Below are 27,500 nucleotides of genomic sequence, written 5' to 3'. Positions count from 1 at the left end.
CGTTGTACTTTGCCTGGCTGAGGTTTGTAAAAGACCATAAGGATTGAACCAAAGCGGACTGGAGAGTCTCCTAGTTCGTCTTCTCTGATGAGTCCAATTTTCAGCTTTGCCCAACACATGGTCTGATGGTTAGACGGAGACCTGGAGAGGCCTACAAGCCACAGAGTCTTGCACCTACTGTGAAATTGGACTCATCAGAGAAGACGAACTAGGAGACCCTCCAGTCGGCTTTGGTTCAATCCTTATGGTCTTTTACAAACCTCAGCCAGGCAAAGTACAACGTTGTCCCAGAAGAAAAACTTGCTTCCCTTTGCTCTGACAATGTTCCCCAACTCTGAGAAGTGTTTTTTCCAGCAGGGCAATGCTCCATGCCACACAGCCAGGCCAGTAAAGGTGTGGATGGAGTATCACCAGATCAGGACCCTGTCATGGCCAGCCCAATTTCGAGACCTGAATCCCATAAAAAAACCTCTGAAATGTGATCAAGAGGAAGATGGATGGTCACAAGCCATGAAAAGAAGCCGAGCTGCTTGAATTCTTGCGCCAGGAGTAGCATAAAGTCACCCAACGGCAATGTGAAAGACTGGTGGAGAGCATGCCAAGACACATGAAAGTTGTGATTTTAAATCAAGGTTATTCCACCAAATATTGATTTCTGAACTCTTCCTAAGTTAAAGCATTAGTATTGTGTAGTTTAAAAATGAATATGAGCTTGTTTTCTTTGCATTATTCGAGATCTGAAGACACTGCATCTTTTTTGCTATTTTGACCAATTGTCATTTTTCTGCAAATAAATGATCTAAATGACAACATTTTTATTTGAAATTTGGTAGGAATGTTGCCAGTAGGTTATAGAATAAAACAAAAATGTACATTTTACTTTAACACATACCAATAAATAGTAAAACCAGAGAAACTGATAATTTTGAAGTGGTCTCTTAATTTTTTCCGCGGCTGTATGTACTGTATATATGAAAAATAAATAGCTTAAAGAAACATTAGAGTTAAACTTGAATTAAATCCGTTTCCTAGCGAGAGACACCAAATGAATGTCAGCCTCAATGTCGCGACGTGAATAGATCAATCGCCCAGCAATTCATTATTAGTGTCAAGAGTACAGGGATGGGGTGAGTGTGTGCCCGGAGCGGTTTGGCTTTAACCTGCCCCGACTGCCCCAAAAGCTCCAGCGAGAGCTTGCTCAGGGTGCTCGCTGCGACCCCCCACCTGCCTCCACCGGCCCCGAAAAGTGCCCTGCTTTGCCAGCATCAGCAGAAAAGCCCCCAGTCATCCGGCGGCCGCGGCTGGTTCAATACTACGGCTATGCTAATAAGGGTTTAATGAAAATCTCCTTGGCCGGTGGCCGTCGATAGACTTCAGGGTCCTCGGCTCCACACGAAAAGGGAGGGAATCATTTGTAAAGAAAGTGTGTTGGCCACGGGGAAACGAGTTTGTAAAGTCAGTTGAAAGTTAAGGAGCAACTGCAATCCTGTGCAATCTCTTTAGTGTAACGGGTTAGATAGTCATCTCCTACAAACTTACTCAAACACACACACACACACACACACACAGCGCACAGACACACACACACACACACTCACACTCACACACACACACACACACACACCCCCACAGAAACACACCCACACAGAAGCCCTAACACACAGAAACACACACACACGGACAATATGTGCATTTGTACACACTCACACACTCCTGGTGATTGGAAAGAAAGCCCAGTGGACGGCCATTTTCTACACTCCTCTGCATGAGCGACCACACACCAGAATTAGTTCTACTTTTTTTTCCTTGTTGTTCAAAAGATACCTTTGTGGCTCTTCTCCTCTCCTCGCGTCTTAATTAATCAGGTAGAATAAAACAAGACATCATCAAATATTCAAGAAAGTTATTCACGGGCTGCAGAGTGCAATCTCACTGGAGGAGGCATCTACATCTATAATAATTTGGAGGAGTGTGTGTCCGTGTGTGTGCGTGTTACAGGGATGCGTCGCTACGGTGATGCGGGTTTGCCTTCACCGGGCACATTATTAGGCGTAGCGCCTCGGCGCAGTAGACGTGGCTAAACATGCTGTCAGACAGCATTTGGTCAGCGCTGAGGCGATGGCATCTTATTGGCTGCAGGAATGCTGAGCAGGGACGGGGGGGGGGGGGGGGGGGGGCTGTAATTACATCTGTACTGGCAGAGCTGAGGGGTGACAGTCACTTGCAGGACCGGACTTGCTTTGAGGTATTGTCACCTCATAATTCATTGCAGAGGTGCGAGAAGACTCAGACACATACGCACGCACAGAGACAAACACACACACACACAGACAGACAAACACACACACACACACACACAGACAAACACACACACACACACACACACACACACACACACACACACACACACACACACACACACACACACACACACAATGAATGAATCTGAGAGTCCTGGGGATGTGTAGAGTGCTTGTGACTTTGAAACACTTTTCACTTGGGGGTTTTCTATTGTTTCTACTGCTATTGTTTATACTTCAATTCATTCGCATAATATTTTGAGCAATCTACTTTTAGAACAGGGGCACTGTTTTATCCACTAGTTAGTCTAACCCATTAACAATGAATGAATCCTGCAGTGTCTAACTCACTCACTCACTCACTCACTCACTCACTCACTCACTCACTCACTCACTCACTCACTCTCACTCTTTCTTTCTCTCTCATACAAACACACACACACACACACACACACACACAGAGACACACACTCTCTCTCTCTCACACCCCCCCCCCCCACACACACACACACACACTCACAACTTTGAAAAATGGGAACCCAGCAGTCTCTCTCATGTCACAAACATCTCTACAAGTCTCCCAACACACGCACACAAGACCTAGATATACAGCATTGACCCTGTGATAGACACACTCTGACACACACACACACACTGTGACACACACCCTGTGATACACACACTAGAAGCTATCGTCACATTTGTACATACGAGTGTGGCCTGAGCCCAGCGGAGTCCCAGCCTTTCAAGCACAGCCTCCCTCAAGATCACCACGGGCCATGGAATTAACATATTTTTAATTGCTTGTTATGGCGCTGATCCACACACACTTACACAGACACACACACACACACACACACACACACACACACACACACACACACACACACACACACACACACACACACACACACACACACACACACACACACACACACACACACGTTTACAAAGGGTTTCACAATGAGAGGAAGGGCAAACAAAGGCAGGCCTGTGCAGAATGACACTAGCTGTGTGTGTGTGTGTGTGTGTGTGTGTGTGTGTGTGTGTGTGTATCCCTGCTCCGCCATAACGTAATCCCACTACTGCCACCATGTGTGATCCAACCACGCACCGGCCAATCAACTGGGGAGAGACGCTTTGTATAGTGTGAGCCGTTTGAGTAAATGTAACACACACGCACAAACAAGCACACACACACACACACACACACACATACACACCCAAACACACACAACCAACCACACACAACCACACACACACACACACACACACACACACACACAGGATAAGAGAAATAAGTGATTCTAAAAAGAAAAGGTGATGAAAAGGAAGGCCTGCGGAAGCCGCTCAGCGAGGGCAGTGCATTAAAGAGGAGCATCCGATCATCGTAAATACAGCAATGAGTGTGTGTGTGTGTGTGTGTGTGTGTGTGTGTGTGTGTGTGTGTAGTGCATTAAAGGGGAGCATCCGATCATCGTAAATACAGTAATGAGGCAACATGAATGCAAATCGCCCCTTTATCTATCCGCTCCGGAGGGCAATGACCATATGATATAAAAGAGCGTCAAAGCCAATGACTCCATTACAGACCTAACACACACACCGGGGTTTATTGTAATTTAAGAGGTCTTTAAAAGACAACACCGGCCATAGAGGGAGAGAGCCTTCAGTCGGACGGATGCGTGCAGTTAGTAATAAACCCTTCTGTGGCACGTGGCGCGCACACACACACACACACACACACACACACACACACACCTCACACACTCCTCACACACTCCTCACACACACACACACACACACACACACACACACACACACACACACACACACACACACACACACACACACACACACACACACACACACACACACACACACAGTTAAAACCCTGCTCTGGAATACATCATGCTACAACGTTCTGCTTAAAATTCAGTCCAGCTTGTGATCTGCTTAGCTCGTTCCCCCGCTACACACTAATATTATTAAAGAATAATCTGGACAATCCTGTGGAAAACACAAAGGACGCTCGGCAAACCCAGACCCTGCGGTACCCGAAGAGGAAGGCCTCCGCAGCAGACGCTATCTGACTACGCTAGTCATTAAGGCTTTTTCTATCAACCTTGTGATTGAAATGCAAAGTTAATGAATGCTCTGAGGATATGTCGACAGAAGGGAGGTTCTGTTACGCAGTTTAAGAATCCACAGTGAAGAGAGCGGCTTGAATGCTAATGTTTAAAACAGACCATTATTAGCCATCCAGGACGATGAAAAGATACTCTATCAACACACACACACACACACACACACACACACACACACACACACACAGATACTCTATCAACATGGAGATACGTAACAAGGGGGGGGAGACGAAGACACACGTCACCAAACTAATTTGACGTCTTCAACAGCAACTAGGCCTACATAAAAGAACACCACATAAAAAAGCGCACATATATATAAAAAAAAAGAAGAAAAAACGCACAAGGTCTAACATTTTCAGGAAAACAATCTGACATTTGTTCGGTGTTGCTTTGCTGTGTTGCGCTGCGTTCTCTTTTTTCTCCCTGTGGTATGATTGATGCTACAAAGTGATCAAATAGCCCTTTGCTTGTGACTGCATGGAGGGGTGAGAAGAATGCAGATAAACCTGGAGCCGTCTTACCCCCTCTCTCTCTCCCTCCCTCCCTCCCTCTCTCTCTCTCTTTCTCCCTCTCCCTCTCTCTGTTTCTCCCTCTCCTTCTCTCTGTTTCTTTCTCTCTCTCTTGCTAATCAGGGATCACCCATGACTGAAGCCCTCACAGCACACACTCCACTGTACTCTGCTGCCGCAATGCACCACTGAAAGAGGACACCTCTTGACCAGCGCTGCTCTTATTTGTGCCGCCGTGTCCAAAGACGTGGTAACTGAATCGATTGCGTTGGCAGGACTGTAATGAGAGTGTTTGAAACGAGAGTCCAGGAGTGGGCGGTAATCCGTGTTTAATTCGCAGAGCAAACAGTGCGCTGCAGGGACAAGAGTGAGGCGCACTTATTATCATCGAAGCGACGCTAGCCACAGAAACCACACACTCCGCCTTATTATCATCGAAGCGACGCTAGCGACAGAAACCACACACTCCGCCTTATTATCATCGAAGCAACGCTAGCGACAGAAACCACACACTCCGCCTTATTATCATCGAATCAACGCTAGCGACAGAAACCACACACTCCAACTTATTATCATCGAAGCGACGCTAGCAACAGAAACCACACACTCCGCTAGCACGGACTCTCCACCATGCTAACTGCACTATGTTCATCATGATTCATCCATCCATCCATCCATCCATCCATCCATCCATCCATCCGTCCATCCATCCAAGTATTTAAATATTTATGTATATTTTATACATATGTTATCATTGAATGCATTGTTTATAACTTTAATAACTTCATTCACACACAGGCTTTGGAAAGTGGATGAAATAATGCAGAGTAACCTATATGTGTTATAAGACTCTTATTGCACAGTTATAAGCAGCATCTATAACAGTCATGTGTGCGATGCAAAGGCAGATCGTCGTTCATTCAAAGCCATATAGGTATTAGGGTGTACATGAAGCTTAACCGTTAATTATAACTCATTTACAGAAAAACAAATATCAGAACAGGTGTCTGACCTAGGGATGCAAATGATTAATCGACTTTAGATTAATTGTCGATTAAGAGGATGCTCGATCAAAATGTATTAATCACGATTAATCGCTAGAGGGCGCTAGCGCGAGAGACCGGTTGAAAACAAATGTTCTCTGTGTAATGCGGTATTGAAATACAATAGTTCTACTAGCTCACTCAGTTATCATTTGAACACCGTGCATGCTGCTGCATGGCACCACCAGTTCACCTGGTCAACCTAAAATCACAGCTACACTGTATAATACCTTCTCTCGCTTACTGCCGCGAGTTAAGGCTTATAGTCTTAAAACTCAGGTTAGCTATTAGCTCGTTAGCGGGCTAGCTCACTGAGACTTCATAGAGTTAGCTACCTAGCTCGTTAGCGGGCTAGCTCACCTTGCTATGAATGTGAATATCTCTGTCTGCTAACGTGTGCCCGCGAGTTTGGCTCATGAGAGTTAGTAAGTAAGTAAGTAAGAGTTGAGTTGGCTATTTAGCTTGATAGTGGACTAGCTCACTCAGGCTTAATGATTAGATACCTAGCTCGTTCGCGGGCTAGCTAACCTTTGCCTGATGGCTTGTCATTAAGAATGTAACTACTCTATCCCTCACTACCGTGAGCGCGAGTTAAACTTCATAGAGTTGTGTTGGCTATTTAGCTTGTAATAGCCTAGATGCAGTTTCTTCATAATCTACAGGCTCAATAATATTCTGTTTGGCTGTATTTAATTTCTTCTATTCTTTTTTGTTTTATGTCTGTTTCAAATGCAAGAACTGACCAGTCCATAATTTTTTTTTTTTTTTTTTTAATTAATGAATGGATTTTGTTATACCATAAAAAAAACTTTTCTGCTTTCTTTTCCTAATGCATAATTACTTGAGGAATGTATAATAGAATAGAATATAATTATCATAATGTAATGTAATATAATAATAACTCAACTATTTAGCTGATATTTTTAAAGGCCCTATTGAAGCACTGAAACTCAGGTGAAAAACGCCGCTTATCAATTAATCGAAAGTCGATCGATAAGATTATCAACTAATGATTAATGGATTAATCGATAATTTGCATCCCTAGTCTGACCACTATCTTGAGATACATGTGTTAATAAAACATGACCTGTCAGGATCTAACAAAAATGTGTACTTTCAGACCTTATTTACTGGTAAAAATCCACTTCTCTACCCAGGCACAGTAAACTAACTAACTAACTAACTAACTAACTACAAAACATGACAGAAGAAGCCCCGGCAACGACGACACCTGGTGACAGATGACACACTCCTACGTGGATGTGTGTATGGCATTCTGATGTGTGTGTGTGTGTGTATATATATACATATAGTACAGACACATTATATGTGTCTGTCAGAAAGAGAAAGAGCGCGAGTGTATATACAGTATATGTGGGTGAATGAGTGAGTAGGCCTGTGTGTTTGTGTGCGTATGTATATGTGTGTGCGTGCCTGTGTGCAGGTGTGAGTGTGTGAGCGAGTGAGGGAGAGAGTGTGTGTGTGTGTGTGTGTGTGTGTGTGTATGTTTGTGTGTGTGGGAGAAAGAGAGACAGGGTGTGTGTGTGAGTAAGTGTGTATGGATCCAGTAGGTCATACTCTTCTCACTGGTCCTTGCTGATGGAAGTGGAACAGGACAGACCTGACAGCGCCACTGTGCATCCGTCCCACAAGGACATCAGCCCTCTTCCTGGGGTTTCCACGACGACACGACCATCACGGGCCAACTCACTAACAACACCAGAGCGCAGCACTACAAGGGCACCTTGGACCGCACACACTCCTGCGGGGGACCTTCCTGTCAGGGATCGAACATGGAGGGAGTGCAATATAGTACTCCAACTGCCGCCAACAGCATATCAGTCTACCTTCACAGTCCCTACATGAGCACCAAGCAGTAATGTCTGCACTAAAGAGGAATTTATGGTCGCTTTCCACGCAGAAACGTAAGCACGTAAGGCACGTAAGAGCCCCTTGCGCAGTTACATAACCCCCCTTACCTGCTTAAGTGCATCCCCCAAAATGTGTAACAACCGACAAAGCCATGCCGGGCCCACGCAATGATTGGCCTGCTAACCGCGTCCTTTCAGGAGGTCACATTTCCGGTTTCATAGCATAGTATTGCCATTTTTAAAAGTCAAGGCAAGACGGAATTGTTTTGAATCCTGAATAGCCTGCAGACCGTCTCACAAGCCTCTTCTTGTATTTTTGTTGAATATGAACAAACATAACAGAAGAGGTCCGAAGATATGAGCATCTTTACACACCCTCTTTAAACACTTATAAGGACGCTCAAATTACCACTAATTCATGGAAAGAATAGGAGAAATCACCTGAACAGCAATCGGAGCATGTTTGTCAAACGTGATAAAAGATACTGCTCTGATATATTCCCATTCCGTACTGAATATTCTGTTTAGATCAAAGGTTTGTTTTGGCATACCGTGATATTTCAGATGATAGTTATGTGGTATACCACTGTAACATTTAAAAACCGCTGACTGCGATTGTTTTGGAGAGAACGCGCTAATTCACCGAACAAATACTTATATATATATTCATTTTCCAACACTTGTTAGCATGTCATCCATTCATATTGATGTGAATCACTCAATTGCAGCTGTGAGGCAAGCATGAGTTTTATAGCGTGAGTGAGTATGGAGTATGGAGCCCCTGCTCATATACAAATGCTAACATTAACGTGAAGTGGAGTTAAACACCATTGTATTACAAGCACTGACAACCTAAACTCATGATGAGAAGGTACACCTGGCGATTATTTTGCCGTTTACCTTTCACCTTTGAATAATGTAACTCATAAACACGTCGTTTAAAAGCGCTGTGGCCGTCAATAAACAAACTTCTGCATCATGTGATCTGTCTTTTTTCTGAATTGCCAACCTTTGTATTTCGTGTAACACATGTATTAATAACATCAAGCCTTTCGCCCACTTCACTTCATGCTCGGGTAAGTTTTTTTCTTTGTCCTGCTGCAATATATCGTTTACTTCACTCAAAATAAAACCTACAGTTCTGGCGTTGAATTGCTTTGCAACACGCAGAATCCTTAGGGAACCTTAAGGAACCGTAAACCAAAACGAGTCCCTTGTGTATCTTATGGTTTTGCGTTAAAAAACTATCATAAAACGACCTTTACTCAACAAGAGAATAATCGAATACCACCTGTATGCGATGGAGTAACGAGTTAAAGGTGTAGTCCTTGATAATAATCCATTCAACTTTTTATGGAATTCAGCACATTCTCCCCCCATTCCTCTAGCTGGCCATGGAATATGGGCTAATGGCCGGCCCAGTGCTTGGGTAGCAGGAAATACATTATAGGAGATAAGGCGCCCACCACATGTCGAGTCTTTTCTTAACTTGCAGGACAAACTGATGTTACTAGTATTAAAATGGATGGTTGCTTTGGCCAAAGCCCAGTCATAAAGACCAGTTCCATTCTTCTTGTTGCCAAGCTATCATACCCCAGTACTAAAGGTTCTTTCAGACATATGTAACATGTTGTTACTCTCTGTACTTCCAATTAGTCACTCTGCCATAAAGCAACGTTTTGTATTGAACGTCACACCAAACTTGGCACAAGTGCAACATGGACAAAAAATTGGGTCTACTTCATAGGTGTGCAAATATCAACAAGTAATTGACATTCTATAGACTGCCTCACAATAGGAAGTCCAACCGGTCGACATTCTAAAGAACGTGTCACAATTGGAAGTCCAACGAATCGACATTCTAAAGAACGCGTCACAAAAGGAAGTTGTGGTGTAAGATGGAATACAAGCGAGATTTTGCAAGGACATATCAGTCCCTGCTTGACATCTGTTCACACTGTGACGTCTGACTGACCTCAGAACAGAGAAAATGAGAAAGGGTTTGCTGGCCATTTCTTGCTGTGTTCTTCATAGCCGAGCTCTGACAGCTGTCTGTTCTTGCGTGGCAGAAGCCAAGGAGATGTAGACGAGCTGATTAAATTCAGCATGAACCCAGTTTTGGGGATTACTCATCGCACATATGGGTGAAGGCGCCCAGGCCGCACTCTTGGATTTCTGGAAGACCGCGCATCCGAGCGGGAGATGCTAATTGCCGTTTGCCATTTCCCATGACTGCCCAAAAATCTGGCACTGCACAACTAAACTATGCCCAGTTCATGGGTTGAAACTGGCTTTAGAAATGGAGTGAAATTAATTTCAATTCAAAGGAATTCTAATCACTGTATGTTACTTACATTTGCCTAGCTAGTTAACTTGGATAAAATGCCTATTAAACCAGTTTTAATAATTATATTTATTTTACATCAAAATGCAGTTCAGCATATTTCAATTCTATTCAAATTCAAAAAATGGAGTTGGAACTGCAGGGCCACTTTAAATTCTGTAAATTCTCTGAATGGTTTACACACAAACACACACACACTGCTCCTCTAGTGAATGGGGTCACACACACACACACACACACACACACACACACACACACACACACACACACACACACACACACACACACACACACACACACAGGAGTCTGGAACCTGTCATACAAAAAGACAAGGCAACAAAAAAAGGTCATGTTCTCGGCATCCGTCATGGTTCGTGCTTCCTGCCAAAAACTCCTGCCGTGGCTCATAAGGAACAGACAATCGGGGTTATCTCCACAGGAATCCTCCCCCTCAGAGCAGCCACTTCATAGAGATGAAAAGCTCCCAGACAGCTGAGGATTAGATGTGGAGCCATTTCTCATAGCAAAGAACTGGAGATTCTCCCTCAGTGTTTTTCACACACGTTAGCCTCAGTCTTAACTCCCGTCAGTCAAGGCTTTCACAGCATATCTCTTAGTGTGACTTACCGCAACGCTTTGTCTATTTATCGGGGTTTCAGCGTGAACTCTCACTGTGGCTGTCTTTGGGTCTCTGTGTGCGTGTGTGTGTGTGTGTTGTTTTAGGAGGGGGGAGGGGGGGATATCTCTCAGGTGGGAGGAGGTGAGAGGGTGTGGGGGGGGGGGGAGAGACGAGTTTTTATTTTCCAGGGTTCAGCAATACATGGTATTTCTGCACCAGCATCAAGGATAAAAAAGCTGGCAATACAGTGTGTGTTTGCGCCTGTGTGTGTGTGTGTGTGTGTGTGTGTGGTATGTGTGTGTGTGTGTGTGCGCGCTCTTAAAAGCTACCCCGCATGAAGGTTGGGCTGCATAATTCATGCTCTGCTCCTTTTAGAAGGGGCAAATTCATCAGGACAGCGAGCGACGTCCGACAGCGGAGACTCCCACCCCCCCAACTCCACCCCCTCCCCCACCCCCTCACCTTGCTGTGCTCTTCACCTCAGCGCCCCCCACCCCGAACACACACTCACACAAACACACTCACAGACATACACAAACTCACTCTCTTTCACACACACACACACACACACACACACACACACACACACACACACACACACACACTCTCTCTCTCTCTCTTGAACACACAGCAGGTTTTCCATTAGCTGGTACCAGTTTTTGCCTTGTAAATTGTATTTGAAAAATAAAATATTGTAACACCTCTTTTGGATAGTCCACCTATATAGACTTTACAGATGGTTTGTTGAAGTTCAAGATAGGTCTTTCTGATTCTTCATCAACATCAACTTGACCAAACCCAACCCCTAACCCTAACCTTAATCATAAGTTGTACTTTGAGAATTTCAACAGATGGTTTGTTTATATTCTGAGCATCTGGAGATAGTCTATAGGGGATCGTCCAAATAAATGACATCCTGGACAGACAAACTGATTTCGAAGACATTGTCATTCATCATTCACCTACAACCTGGTTGTGTACATTATCTAGGCTACATTATATTTGCATTTGTAACATAGATAGATTATTTTTTAAACATGCGGCGGAAAGTTTTAAATAGGTCCGGTAAATAAATGTTTCATGGACACGGGACGCTCACAGACACACACACGTACACACTTACACAGACTCACACACACAAACACAGACGCACACACACACCACACACACACACACACACACACACACACATTTACTCAGACACACACACACACACACACACACTCTCTCTCGCTCGCTCTCCCACCCTGGCACCGCGCTGGGCCATTACTGATCCCTAAAGTCCTGTCAGAAAACCAGGCCAGTCTGAAGCCCACTCAGGGAAGATTTACCATGACAGCCCCCAGTTATTATTACCATTATTGATATTTTCCTGTCAATCCCAGACGTCTGTGTGTGTCTGCCTCCAAACCAGACCCCCCCCCCCCCCAACCCCCCCGACCCCCCCCCCCCCCCCCCGCCCCAAATTACCGCCCCCATCCCCTCCGCCTCAGCCACCCGTCTCACTGCAGGCCATAGTCTACCGTGCCCAGGGGAAACTGCTAAAATGGCACCAAAAGAACAAAACTAATATAACTGACATTTTGGAGGAGGTTTTTCTCATTGTGGCGAGAGGTCGGGGTGCACTGTCGCCTGCCATTTCAAAACAACCCTCCACGTCCCACTGAACTCTTCATCTGAACACAATACTGTGAGAGTTTGCTTGTTTGTCTGTTAATTTGACTGTAGTCTCTGAGCCCCTATTAAAAAAAGAAGAGAAACCAACAATCAATCTCCATATGCATGAAGCACGCGTGTAGCACAAAAGGCGTGTGTGGCGAACAAAGGCGGGCGAGGGCAGAGGAGACCGAGCCGAGAGGGATTAGAGAGCCACCATTGAGCGCGCTGTGAAAGCCACTCTGATAAGGGCTTCAGGAGGAGCAGCTCACACAAAAACGCTCTTGTCTGAGAGCGCCACTATGCCAGCACTCTTGTCTGAGAGGGCCACTATGCCAGCACTCTTGTCTGAGAGGGCCACTATGCCAGCTGGGGCCCCATGCTTCTCACCTCTCTCTACCTCTAGCTCTCCATCTCTCCCTTTCTCTACCTCTCACCTCTCCTTCTCCCTCTCTCTACCTCTGGCTCTTGCTCTCCATCTCTCTCTCTCTCTCTACCTCCCCCTCTCTCTCCCTCTTGCTCACCATCTCTCCCTCTCCCTACCTCTCACCACTCTCTACCTCTCCCTCTTGCTCTGTCTTCTCTCAGCTCCCTTCGCACTCTCTCTTTCCCTCTCCTCTTTCATCTAGTATCAGCCTATCGTCTCCATCCCTCAGCAGACACACACGAACACACTGCTGCATTTGTCTTATCAAAGCCTCTGAGCGGGACCCTCTCTGGCCCCTGAGAGACAAAGAGCCATCTCACCGCTGTTGCCATGTTCAGGGTTTCGTCGAGTGGCCCCTCAACGCCCTGCGCTTTGATGTGGAAACACACACACACACACACACACACACACACACACACACACACACACACACACACACACACAAAGGCCTTCAGAAGTGTCATGAGAGAGGGAAAGACCCAAGATGAACTGAGGAGGGTGAGAAAGGGAGGAACTGTGGCAGATCACAAGGGGAGAGTCAAGTTAGTGAGGAGGAGAAAGATGAGGAGGAAGAGGAGGAACCATTGTTGGTTAGAAGGGAAAATCCTACTGATGGAACAGGTGTAAACAGTCATTCATGTAGGGTTGAAAGGAGACCTTTTGACATCTTGGTCTGTGAGAACCATATTGGAGAGTGGACATGGTTGAGTGATCAGGAGAGGGCCACTTAAAAAGAAAGTGCCATGTTGGATTATAAAGGTACATGAATTTGGCCAGGAGGGCACTGGCTTGGGTAGATGTGTACAGATGTTGGGTTGATGTTAGGAAGATGTTGGGTAGATGTTAGGTAGATGCTGGGTAGATGTTAGGTAGATATTGGGTAGATGTTAAGTAGATGTGTAGATGTGTAGAGATGTTGGGTAGATGTTAGGTAGATGTGTAGAGATGTTAGGTAGATGTGTAGAGATGTTAGGTAGATGTGTAGAGATGTTGGGTAGAGATGTGCAGAGATCTTGGGTAGATGTGTAGAGATGTTGGGTATATGTTAGGTAGATGTGTAGAGATGTTAGGTAGATGTGTAGAGATGTTGGGTAGATGTGTAGAGATGTTGGGTAGATGTGTAGAGATGTTGGGTAGATGTGTAGAGATGTTGGGTAGATGTGTAGAGATGTTGGGTAGAGATGTGTAGAGATGTTAGGTAGATGTGTAGAGATGTAAGGTAGATGTGTAGAGATGTTGGGTAGAGATGTGCGGAGATGTAAGGTAGTTGTGCAGAGATGCTGGGTAGATGTGTAGAGATGTTGGGTAGAGATGTGTAGAGATGTTGGGTAGATGTGTAGAGATGTTGGGTAGAGATGTAAGGTAGATGTGTAGAGATGTTAGGTAGATGTGTAGAGATGTTGGGTAGATGTGTAGAGATGTTGGGTAGATGTGTAGAGATGTTAGGTAGATGTGTAGAGATGTTGGGTAGAGATGTGTAGAGATGTTAGGTAGATGTGTAGAGATGTAAGGTAGATGTGTAGAGATGTTGGGTAGATGTGTAGAGATGTTGGGTAGATGTGTAGAGATGTTGGGTAGAGATGTGCAGAGATGTTAGGTAGATGTGTAGAGATGTAAGGTAGATGTGTAGAGATGTTGGGTAGATGTGTAGAGATGTTGGGTAGATGTGTAGAGATGTTGGGTAGAGATGTGTAGAGATGTTAGGTAGATGTGTAGAGATGTAAGGTAGATGTGTAGAGATGTTGGGTAGAGATGCGCGGAGATGTAAGGTAGTTGTGTAGAGATGTTGGGTAGATGAACATGTAGGACTTACTGTGGGGGCAGGACCAGGGCACTTGGCTGGACTTTGGGCCTCCTCTTGGCAGAAGGTCCCATCTGATTGGCCGAGCGCTTGAGTGACTGCTGGTTCAGGAGGCTGGAGGCCAATCCGGCGTGATACTGCAGCTGTGGGACAGGGGAACATGGGACAGGGGGACACATCAGCGAGAGGAAGCAGACGCTCACAAAAGGCAAACTAAAACGTGACGTGGACTCTAGCGTACCTATGTCAGTTATCGGACAGTGTCAAATGTCGGCCATTCTGTTCAACAATCAAAATGTTAAGTTTATTAAAGGATTAACAAACTATAACGTCTGTTTAATAATGGATTCACATGACAATGTGAACGTTGCCGATAACACACGCCGTCTGATAATTAACACCATTACGACACACACCATTGACACACCAATTAACCCCATTACGACAAACCTGCACCTTTGTGTTTAAAAGCTCAATGCTTTGATTGGCATGATGTTCCCACAATATACAATTGCACAGCATTTAGAACCGCATGTGTCTGTCTTCTAATAAGTGGTTGCTTGGACACCACACCAGTCATTCCAAACCGGCCGAATGCCCTTTTCAAATGTAAACTCACAGACTCAGCCCTCATCCCTGTGGTCACTCACGAGGCTGGCGTTCATCACATTTTCATGTGTTCATTTGGCAGGAGCCTTTATCCAAAAGCAACTCATAATGTGAGGTAGTTTGAGCCAGGATCTCCTGCCCTGAACACACTACATCATGAGCACTTTCACACAGGAAGCCCAGTGCATGGTACGGGCTAGGCAGCTGAGTAGGATCCTTCACTGCCTTGTACAGCTTCCCTTAATCACTACAGCATGGTGCCCTCCAGGTGCACTGCAAGATTGAGGGGCCTGATAATGATGTTCATCAGGCCAGCGTTTTACAGACCACTATTCAACCTGAGGCCCCACAGTGATCAAACGGCAGTGACTCCTGGGGTATTTACAGAGCAGTCATTCCTGGGGTATTTACAGATCAGTGATTCCTGGGGTATTTACAGAGCAGTGACTCCTGGGGTATTTACAGAGCAGTAATTCCTGGGGTATTTACAGAGCAGTGATTCCTGGGGTATTTACAGAGCAGTGATTCCTGGGGTATTTACAGAGCAGTGACTCCTAGGGTATTTACAGAGCAGTGATTCCTGGGGTATTTACAGAGCAGTGATTCCTGGGGTATTTACAGAGCAGTGACTCCTGGGGTATTTACACGTCAGTCATTCCTGTTACAGGCAGTGATTCCTGGGGTATTTACACGGCAGTGATTCCTGGGGTATTTACAGAGCTGTGATTCCTGGGGTATTTACAGAGCAGTGATCCTGGGGTATTTACAGAGCAGTGATTCCTGGAGTATTTACAGAGCAGTGATTCCTGGAGTATTTACAGAGCAGTGATTCCTGGAGTATTTACACGGCAGGGTCTACTGTTCCAGGCAGTGATTCCAGGGGTATTTACAGAGCAGTGATTCCTGGGGTATTTACAACAGCCTGGGAGTGGTAATGTGACAGAACAGTGACGTGACAAAACAGGCAGTAAAGACAAGCCTGTCGATTTCACAATTAACTCAAGTGACACCTTACACTGAATACTCTCGCTGTGTGTGTGTGTGTGTGTGTGTGTGTGTGTGTGTGTGTGTGTGTGTGGCACTCAAACGCTGCGCTGTAACACTGCTATTGAAATGTTTTTCTTGTTAGGTCCCTTCAGGCCAATTTAACTTTGAGCTCAATAGAAAACAAACCCGAAACCCCAAACATGTCTATAGTGTGCTACTTCAATCTTTAAATGGCCCTGGCAGACTTACAAACCAAAATGAAAGATGAAGTCATCGTGTCTGAGGTGTAATCTGGTGGGCTTTGTATAAGTGTGTGTGTGTGTGTGTGTGCGTGGTAGTCTGGTGGGCTTTGTATTTTAATGTTTACCACGCACACACAGTCAATGCTGGCTCTGAGGCAGAGACGGACTTGGCTCAGTCTCCTCGCTCCTCTCCGCTCCTCTCCGCTCGCCCTCTCTCCCCCGGCCCCAGTCCCTTGTTCATTCTCTCTCTCTCTCCTCTCTCTCTCTCTCTCTCTCTCTCTCTCTCTCTCTCTCTCTCTCTCTCTCTCTCTCTCTCTCTCTCTCTCTCTCTCTCTCTCTCTCTCTCTCTCTCTCTCTCTCTCTCTCTCTCTCTCTCTCTCTCTCTCTCTCTCTCTCTCTCTCTCTGCTCTTCTGCCTACACAGCCTCCCCCTCTCCGCCTGTCTCTCTCAGTCTCTCTCTCTCGTGTGTTACATGGCAAGTGCGGCATCTCACACTCTGATGTAGCGGTAGAAGAAGGCCTCTCGGCAGCGCCGCGCTGTGCCGCTCAGGCTCCGCTCGGCACTGAGACGAGACGAGACGAGACACACCACATGTGATGAAACAGTGTGAAAGATTTCAGCTTCCCAGAATGCACAGGTGTCTCGCTCTCACTCCCCGTGTCACACTGATGTCAGGGGCGGGCGGCTGATGGATGTGACATCAGTCCGGACCGGACCATCTGTCAAGCCGCTATGCACCAAAAACCACACTGTATTTCATTACCGATGGAAGAAAAAGAGAAGAGAGAGATAGAGAAGGAGAGGGAAAGAGAGAGAGCGAGAGGGATAGAGGGAACAAGAAAGAGGAGAGAGGAAGACGAGAGAGAGAGAGAGGGACAGAGACAGAGAGAGAGATGGAAGGAGGGAGAGAGATGCAGACAGATGATGAGAAACAGATAGAGAGAGAGAGAGACGAAGAGGGAGAGAGAGTGAGGGACAGAGACAGACAGGCAGAGAGAGAGATGGAAGGAGAGAGAGAGGTGATGCAGACAGATAAAGAGACATAGACAGAGAGAGAGATAGAGAGAGTGAGAGAGAGAGAGAGGGAGAGGGAGAGAGAGTGAGGGACATAGACAGACAGGCAGAGAGAGAGAGAGAGAGGGAGAGAGAGAGAGAGAGAGTGAGGGACATAGACAGACAGGCAGAGAGAGAGAGAGAGAGGGAGAGGGAGGGAGAGTGAGAGTGAGGGACATAGACAGACAGGCAGAGAGAGAGAGAGAGAGGGGGAGAGGGAGAGAGAGTGAGAGGTGAGGGACAGAGACAGACAGGCAGAAGAGAGAGATGGAAGGAGGAGAGAGAGAGAAATCAAACATGGATTGCCTCCAGCCTTAACTAGGTCTAAGCAGCTGGAGGCTTTGGACAGAGGAATCCAGGGAGATGTGAGATTTGATATAAATACATAAGCGGAGAGCAGAGGTACTTAAACACACAGCCCCACACACACACACACACACACACACACACACACACACACAGCCGTGCGGAGCGCCATGCCGAGCCGCATCAGAGCTGCATATGCGCACTGAGCTCCGCAGTGGGTGCTAACACCGCCCCAGCTCTCCAATCTGATGGGGAGAGTAAAAGCAGCCGTTCCACACAGAGACAGACGGCCATCGTTAGTCTAGGGGCTCGGCAGGGCACACACCGCACACAGGTACCGTCCAGGCTGTTTACGGCACGTCGACACAGCCACCGCAACGCCAAGGAGCCCCTTCTCCCCGTCCCCGCTCCTCCCCAGTATCAGCATGCTTCGCCGTGTTACTACACGCAGGCACGCAGGCACGCAGGCACGCACGCACGCACGCACACACGCACACACGCACACACGCACACACACACAAACACACGCACGCAAGCACACACCCACATGTACACAAACACACACACACGAACGCACACACGCACGCACACACCCACATGTACACAAACACACACACACACACGAACGCACACACACGCGCACACACACGCACGCACACACACGCAAGGCCCTTAAATTAGAACTCACATCGTCCCTCAGCCCATTAATTGCTATTAAAATATTCCTGGTATTGAGCTAATTAGGCGGGGTGCGAGGCAGAGCAGCAGCCATTGCACAGCGCGGAGCAGACGGACGAGCACTCCCCCTGTTTAATTTGGCTGACCAAAGCAGCTGTGTTAACGGGGAATTATTTTAATTAACCGAGGCTGCTTTCCGTGGCTAATGAGGCTAGTTTGTAAGGCCCAGATCTCACAGGAGCCCCATACAGGAGGAGCCCAGGGAGGCCGCGCTCCTGCTGAAAAACAAACTAATCAACCAGGCCTGTGAATGAGGGAATAACTGAACAGGAGCGGCAGTGGTTGAGAGAATGGCCCAAGCCAAAGAATATCTAACGAGGCAAAACCCCACACAAAAAAAAGCTAAACAAATAAGGCTGTATTTACCTATTTGCTTAAAGAGTGTGAAACAACATGTGGCGCCTCACTGAGAGAGTGCACACATCCAGACTACTGAGGGCTAATGAGAAATGAGCCACATCTCTGGTTTAGTGTGTCAGCTGGAGAAACGGTCCTGGTGAGGAAGCCACCTCTCTGGTTCAGTGGAGTTTTGCAGGAGGAGATGGCCACCGTGAGCGATCTGATAAGTCTGTTCTGGAGGTGTGATAGGGAGCTGAAGGAGGAGATGGTGGTGTGATGGGAGCTGAAGGAGCTGAGGAGGAGATGGTGGTGTGATGGGAGCTGATGGAGGAGGTGGTGGTGTGATGGGAGCTGAAGGAGCTGAAGGAGGAGGTGGTGGTGTGATGGGGAGCTGAAGGAGGAGATGGTGGTGTGATGGGGAGCTGAAGGAGGAGATGGTGGTGTGATGGGAGCTGAAGGAGCTGAAGGAGGAGGTGGTGGTGTGATGGGAGCTGAAGGAGCTGAAGGAGGAGGAGATGGTGGTGTGATGGGGAGCTGAAGGAGGAGATGGTGGTGTGATGGGGAGCTGAAGGAGGAGATGGTGGTGTGATGGGGAGCTGAAGGAGGAGGTGGTGGTGTGATGGGAGCTGCAGGAGCTGAAGGAGGAGATGGGGAGCTGAAGGAGCTGAAGGAGGAGATGGTGGTGTGATGGGGAGCTGAAGGAGGAGGTGGTGGTGTGATGGGAGCTGCAGGAGCTGAAGGAGGAGATGGTGGTGTGATGGGGAGCTGAAGGAGGAGGTGGTGGTGTGATAGGGAGCTGAAGGAGCTGCCACCTATTGCTTCCATTCAGTGCACCAGAGAAGGCAGCATGAATCTGTGTCTGAACTACCAACCACTGCCTTCATTCAGTTGCATCATAGCTGGCATTTGGCCTGATCTTTTGCCATCCTTCATATTCCATCAGAGACACCTATCTCTCGCTCTCGCTCTTTCTCTCGCTCTCTCCCTCTCTCTCTCTCCCTCTCCCTCTCCCTCTCCCTCTCCCTCTCCCTCTCCCTCTCGCTCTCCCTCTCGCTCTCCCTCTCTCTCTCGCTCTCGCTCTCCCTCTCTCTCTCTCCCTCTCCCTCTCCTCTATCATCTCTCTATCTTCTCTCGCTCTTCTCTCTTCTCTCTTCTCTCTTCTGTCTCTTCTCTGTCTTTCTCTCGCTCTCTCCCTCTGACTAAGCTGTGTCTCTGTACCCCTCCTGTCAGTTCCACACCTCTGCGATGAAGTGGACCACATAACCCTTCTCACAAAACAGAACGCTACAGCACATCACACGGACTCGGTCTGGGCTGACAGAGAGAAAGAGAGGGAGAGAGAGAGAGAGGGAGAGGGAGGGAGAGAGAGAGAGAGAGGGAGAGGGAGAGATAGAGGGGGAGAGAGAGAGAGAGGGAGAGGGAGATGAGAGGGAGAGGGAAAAGGACAGAGGACATATTCACATAAACATATACAAGCTTATCCACATCACACAACACATGCACACACACATAGAAAAACATTTAAATAATAAAACATACACACTCATACAGACACACACACTATCATTCAAAGCTGACACGCACACAGTGAAGCACCTTTTCCACAAAACGGCCTAATAAGCTGGTCTCAACTGAGAGCCAACCAAAACCACAGTAAAATCTGAATTTAAACAGCTTTAATAGCTACCCAGCATAACCGAGGCATTTAGCCACGATGCTAACTGCTCCTCCCCTCATTAAAGAGAATGAGGAAACACTGAAGAGGCTACGGCTACAGCTGCTCAGAGCACGCGAGTACACACACAATGCATGTCCTCAGCCCAACCTCATGCGTTAACGCTCTATAATGCATGAGATGGGCTCTGAAAACACACCCAAAGGAGTTCCATCGCCATCTTCAGCGCGCTATAATTAAAACTTTTTACACGCCTTTAATGACCAGTAACAGTCAGACCACAATATATTCAAAGGATTTTTTAGAGAGGGAAAAAAAAGAGGCAGAGAGATGGAGGAATGGGGTTGGGGAGGAGGGGGGGGGGGGGTTGAGTGTAGGAGAGGAATATTAAAAGGATGGTGGAACGGCATGCTTTGATCCTTTGCCCGTTATAACACCAGTCGACAGATGCGATGAGGTGAGTGTTTACAGGATCTCCGCTAGTTTTCCAGCTCTTAGGAGGTTTGTGTGTGTGTGTGTGTGTGTGTGTGTGTGTGTGTGTGTGTGTGTGTGTGTGTGTGTGTGTGTGTGTGTGTGTGTGTGTGTGTGCGTGTATGTGTAGCCTTCAGGGCAAACTGTGTTCAATTTGTACAAATCAAGATAGGTTGCTGTGGAGAAACGCCCAAAGATGGGGAACTTGAGGAGCCGCATTCATTGTTTTTATGCTACGCTAACAGCCTCAACAGAGACCAAATAAGCACCGTTTCCTCATTTTTTTATGGGGGAAGGCAACAAGCAAACAAGACAAATAAACAAACCTGAATCTCTTACGGATGTATGACTATAAGACTACAAGTCATTCAGACAGCCCAGTGCATTTAGTTTGTGCAGCATCAACAGTATTTTATTACCAAAGCTCTGTAACATCATTAACACAGAGAGGAGTCGTGTTGGGCTGAAATAAGATACGCCGCCCTTAAGATGATCAGGTCTGGAATGGAGTCTGAGCTCGATATGAAACTCAGCACTCGATTAAAACGGCTATTTCTCATGGCTTCGCCAAAACAAAATGTCGCCTCTCCAGCTGCCAGTGATCAGTCACCCCCGCATTTACCGAGATCAGAAGACGAGGGCCAAGGACGGTGCTGCTAGAAAATGGACGCCTATGCCGCAGATCAAACCAGCCCGAGCTCTTTGATTTTCGGGGAAATGTGTAAGGTGACCTTGTTTCCTTGGTGATTCCTCCCGGATTTGCATTCCTGACTGCCCACCCACTGGAGCAAGCCTTGCTTTTAAGTACTCATAAATACCCATGATGCAGTGCGCCTCGTGTCTTCCATTCCTACGGTAACACCTGAATCCAGAGAACACCTGAATCCAATAGAAAGTCAGTCTGCCGTAACCCTGGCGATGTCTTGCCATTGCAACATTCACCACATCAGGGCCAAATCAGTTTCAATATAAATCGCTTTCCTGATACGAGTTGTATAATTGCTCCCACCTACATGTATGCCACATGGCCTCTAGACCTCATGAGCGCTTTGGAGGCTAGTCTGTTCCCCAGGCATCTTATGCCGACACACCAGATGACAGGGGAGCTGTCATCACCAGACTAAAGCAGGTCTTCACACCGAGCCAGCTGCCAGACAGCAGCTCGGTGCAAAACCCAATCTGGTTCGGATGTGACCTGGTTCTGGCGCGGATTTGGCCTGGCTAAGGCCCAGATCTGGCCCACATCTGGTCTGGCTCTGGCCCTCATCCGGTCCACATCTGGTCTGGCTCTGGCCCTCATCCGGCCCACATCCGGCTCTCATCCGGCCCTCATCCGGCCCTCATCTGTCCCTCATCTGTCCCTCATCTGGCCCTCATCTGGCCCAGATCTGGCCCTCATCTGGCCCTCATCTGGCCCTCATCTGGCCCTCATCTGGCCCTCATCTGGCCCTCCTCTGGCCCTCCTCTGGCCCTCCTCTGGCCCTCATCTGGTCTGGCTCTGGAATAGATCTGATGGTTACGTGCATTCCTGGATCAGCACATCTGCCGCTCTCTGACAGAGCTCTCTCTCTCGTCATTGGCCGCTCATCTCTGCAGTCCGGTGTGCCTTTCTCAGGAGGCTTCCCGAACGAGAGCAGCACCCGTAACCAAGGTTATCATCGAACACACAGACCAGATCAACATAAATAACGGATCGCGTCCATCATGTGTCCCCGACATTCCAAAGCTCTTAAGCAAAGGGGTATTTCTGGATGCAGAGATGGAGAGATGAGAGACAACTGGAACAGAATGTCATCTGAGGAGAGAGAGAGAGAGAGAGAGAGAAAGAGAGAGAAAGGGAGAGAGGAACAGATAGCGAGAGAGCAAGGGAGAGAGGACAGGAGAGAGAAAGAGATATGAAAAGTCAGAGAGAAAGAAACAGACAGAGCAAAAAAAAAAATGGGGGGGGGGGGGGGGGGGGACAAGTGATAAAGAGAGCCCGAGAAAGAACGCAAGCGAAAGCGAGCGAAAGAGAGCGTGTGTGAGCGCGTGGGCGGATGAGTGACAGGGGAAGGAAGCTGCAGAGCCTCCGCAGTCGCAGGGTTAATTAATTTTTAAATATCATGCGAGGAGCCGCAGGTCCGGGGGTATTTTCTGGGGCCTGCTTTTCATAAATCAGGGTTACGGCAAACGCAAATGAGACGAGACACATCCCCTTGCAGGAAACTCATTTGGATTTAAACAAGTTTCTACCGGCGCTGATTGAACACGGAGACGGAGGAGGTGACAGAAACCGAGGTGTTTTAATAACATCCTAAAGCTCCGCAGACTGCCGACGCCACCGCCGCCGCTGCCGCCGCCGCCACCGCCGCCGCAGCAGCCCATGAGAGAGGAGCTTCGCTTTCTTACGCTTAAGAAATGAGGCGTCGCAGCTTGAAAAACTACCTCCCCAGAAAGCAAACTTTACCACAGGCACCTGTACAGATTTGATTAAAAAAAATATGGAGAAAAAAAAAAAAGGCTGACAAAGAATAAACAATTTTCCAAAAACAAACGAGAGAGAGAGCAAGAAAGGGAGAGAGAGAGACAGAGTGAGCAAGAAAGGGAGAGAGAGAGAGAGCGCAAGAAAGGGAGGGGGAGAGAGAGAGAGAGAGAGAGCGCAAGAAAGGGAGAGAGAGAGCGCAAGAAAGGGAGAGAGAGAGAGAGAGAGAGCAAGAAAGGGAGAGAGAGAGAGAGAGCAAGAAAGGGAGAGAGAGAGACAGTGAGAAAGTGAGCAAGAGAAGGAGGGAGGGAGAGAGCACCCTGCCTTAATCATCTTTCAGTATTTTGGTTTGTGCAGACCAGACATCACTGGCCTGCGTCCAATTGATTCGCCATGTTCAGAGACACCAAACCAAAAACAGACAATTAGAGAAAGGAGACATTCACAGAGCCGCCCACCACCCCCACCCCCACACACACACCCCCACACACGGTTACAGTCGCAGATGAGCACACAGCATTAGGGAAAGCAAACAGTGCAAGCAGCTTACAGCAGAATCCCCGCCGCCCAGGCCTCTTTTAATGAGGAATTAGTGGGATGCCGCAAATGAAGGAAGAAGAGAGCGGAGCGCTACCGTCCACTGCCCCCAACGCCTCGCCAACGCCTCGTCGCTAAGGCATCTCACGACCGAAACAGGCTTCAAGATGGCAAAGTTTCCACATCAAACATTCCCTCACAACAGCCCATTTTCAAAAGGTCGCCGTTATTTTCTTTCTCCTGTTGGTTTGTGTGGAGCTGGCGAGTGGTGATATTTTCCTGCCCCCCCTCACCCTCACCCTCACCCTCACCCTCAACCCCACCCCCACCCCCACCCCCACCCAGCGAAACGGATCTTTGAGAGATTGACCAACCTATTAGTTGGTCGGGGCAGCCCAATCGCCACAGTGCGCTCTCCATCATTAGCGGCGAGGCCGGGGCGTGTTGTGATGGCGACGGGCGTGCGTGGCGTGCGGCTCTGATGTCGGCGCGCCCGATCAGGCCGGGCCCCCCCCATTTGTCTGCGCTGACAGCTCCATTCAGGCCATGATTAAAGGCCGTTAGCAGCCGCTCCGTGTCGGCCCAGCAACGCTGTGGAAAGCCATTAGCTCCCACGCCGCCACCGCCACCGCCCCCCCACCCCCACCTCCACCCCCACTCACCACAGGAGCTTTTGATTAGTTTAAAACTTAGAAAAAAAGACAGAGAGAAAGAACGACTGAAATAAGAAAGCAAAAAAATGACTAAAATAAGAAAGCAAGAAAAGACACCAGAGCGACAGAAAACGGAAAGCAAAAAAGACAAATTTAAAAGGGCGGAAGAAAGAAACTGAAGAAAAGAAGTCAGAGACTGAAAGTAATACATAAGCAAGAAAAAACAGAGGGAGGAAACAAAGAAAGAGAAAGTTGCTGACATCGTATAATGGCATGTTTATAAAGTAAAGGTAAACCTGATTACCTGCTGTGTAATTACATGTTTATAAAGTAAAGGTAAACTTGCTAACCTGCTGTGTAATTACATGTTTATAAAGTTAAGAGTAAACCTGATTACCTGCTGTGTAATTACATGTTTATAAAGTAAAGGTAAACCTGATAACATGTTGTGTTATTACATGTTTATAAAGTAAATGTAAACCTGATTACCTGCTGTGTAATTACATGTTTATAAATTAAAGGTAAACCTGATAACATGCTGTGTAATTACATGTTTATAAAGTAAAGGTAAACCTGATAACATGCTGTGTTATTACATGTTCATAAAGTAAAGGTAAACCTGATAACATGCTGTGTTATTACATGTTAATAAAGTAAAGGTGACCCTGTACATAGTTCTGTATCTACACCCTACATGGACGTGAGCGTGTTACCTTGTGATGGCATGGTAAGTGCAGCTGGTGGTTATAAGTACGGTAAGTGCAGCTGTGTGGTTTGGAGACTGAGATGCCTTACTGGCTTTGAAGGCTCAGTGCCACGTGTCCTAATTATGTATCCATCGGTAACAGCACCAGGGTTAGCAGCGTGCATGCTAAACGCACACTGTTAATCACTCCGCACACACACTCCACACACACACACCAAACCTTAAACCTCATCTTCACACTCACACACACAATTTACTCAAAAAGCCAATTCATCAAATTCAGTTGAAGATGCAATCGGCAGTAATGCCTTTAAGAGCGATGCGTGAAACGCCTAAGTGTACAGGGTATTTCTCATGTGAAACGGTCTCCGTGATTCCCATCTTAAAAGCCTCTGACGGAGCGAGAACATGATAGGTGCCGCCGGGCCCTACTGTCAGATGGTGGGGATACTCCAAATGGGCAGGCATCCCTCGTTACTTAGAGCGTGAAGATAGGGTATGGGGTGTGGATTGTGTGTGTATGTGTGGAGTGTGTGTGTGGAGTGTGCGTGTGTGTGGAGTGTGTGTGTATGTATGGAGTGTGTGGAGTGTGCGTGTATGTGTGGAGTGTGTGTGTGTGGAAAGTGTGTGTGGAATGTGTGTGTATGTGTGGAGTGTGTGTGTATGTGTGGTGTGTGTGTGTGTGGAGTGTGTGTGTGTGGAAAGTGTGTGTGGAAAGTGTGTGTGGAGTGTGTGAAGAGTGTGCCGATGATTAAAAGTGTGTGTGGGAATATTCAAAATGGTCAAGGCTTTTCTTTTTAACTACAATCCATTCAATTTCACTGCTTTAAATCATTCCTCCTATTTTAAAACACGTTTCAGGAAATGTCCTACAAACACTTGCAATTGTATTGTTACATTGCATTACATACATTACATTATAAACATTATAGAGGGGTCAGCGTGTGTGTGTGTGAGGCTAACTGAAGCTCCTGCCAGTGTCTGTGAGTGTGAGTGTGAGTGTGAGTGTGAGTGTGTGTGTGTGTGTGTGTGCGCGTGCGCGTGCGTATGCAGGGGGGTTGACCTTGCGTAAGAGGAGGCTGCAGGGGGTGAGAGTAATCGGGGGGAGTCTCAGTAGGGGGGAGAGCTAAGGACTGAACGCAGAGGAGTTGAGTCAATCTAGAATCTAGTTCTAGAATAAAGCTCCAGCATTCTGTGAGAGGGGTCCAGTCTCTCGCCTGGCTCTGCCTGCTTACATCACTGCTGAACCGGGGGCAAGGACACCACAAACACCCCCCACCCAACACCGGCTGGTCCATTGACTAAGATCTGAGTGCAAGGTACCGCAACCCCCAAATTAATACATACAGAGAAATAAGTAGAAAAGCAATGAACATGGAAATATATCGACGAAAACGCAACAAGAAAACAGAACGCATGAACGGCAATACAACAGATAATGAAGGACAGGTGAAAACAATTAAGGTGAGGCAGACAATCAACAAGGCAGGATACACACCCAAGGGCAGGGTGTCTGGGGTCAGACACGAGGAGACAAAGGTCACCGCACAAGGAAAACAAACTAGGAACAGGACGGGGCTTGACAACCAACAAGGCGTGTCATACATAAGTGCAGGGCGTGAGGAAGGACACAAGGAGAAAAAGGTAAACAGGTAAACAAACACAAAACTGAAAGACACATGACAACACCAGGAAAACAAACTAAGAAACAGGACGGGGCTTCACCACGCGTGACCTAACACAGATGGGCACATGATCAGTGCAGGTGAGCAGGCCATAACATGCTGTGTGTGTGTGTGTGTGTGTTTGTGTGTGTGTGTGTTTGTGTGTGTGTGTGTGCGTGTGTGTGTGTGTGTGAATGTGTGTGTGTGTGTGTGTGTGCTGGTGATCAGGCCATAACATGCTGCTGACTAACCCAGGAGAATACCACAGGTGCACTTCTAAAACAGCCCCCTGGGTGCAGATGGAAGCATCCTGAATCAAGGGCACAGGGGGGCATTTCA

The 27,500-nt window shown here is 47.3% G+C and overlaps 1 protein-coding gene across 1 annotated transcript in view; it reads right to left on the bottom strand.

Annotated features, from left to right (window-relative positions):
* med27 (mediator complex subunit 27) overlaps positions 1-27,500 on the bottom strand; it is an 80,417-nt gene that overhangs the window by 32,227 nt on the left and 20,690 nt on the right. The window contains exon 3 of the mRNA XM_080852509.1: positions 14,733-14,863. Coding sequence (XP_080708635.1) covers positions 14,733-14,863 — 131 coding nt within the window. The remainder of the gene's footprint in view (positions 1-14,732; positions 14,864-27,500) is intronic.

Source organism: Sprattus sprattus (genome assembly GCF_963457725.1).
Source record: "Sprattus sprattus genome assembly, chromosome: 15".
Taxonomy (NCBI): Eukaryota; Metazoa; Chordata; class Actinopteri; order Clupeiformes; family Clupeidae; genus Sprattus; species Sprattus sprattus.
Note: the sequence above shows the minus strand (reverse complement) of the source record. Positions and strands in the feature narration are given on the sequence as shown.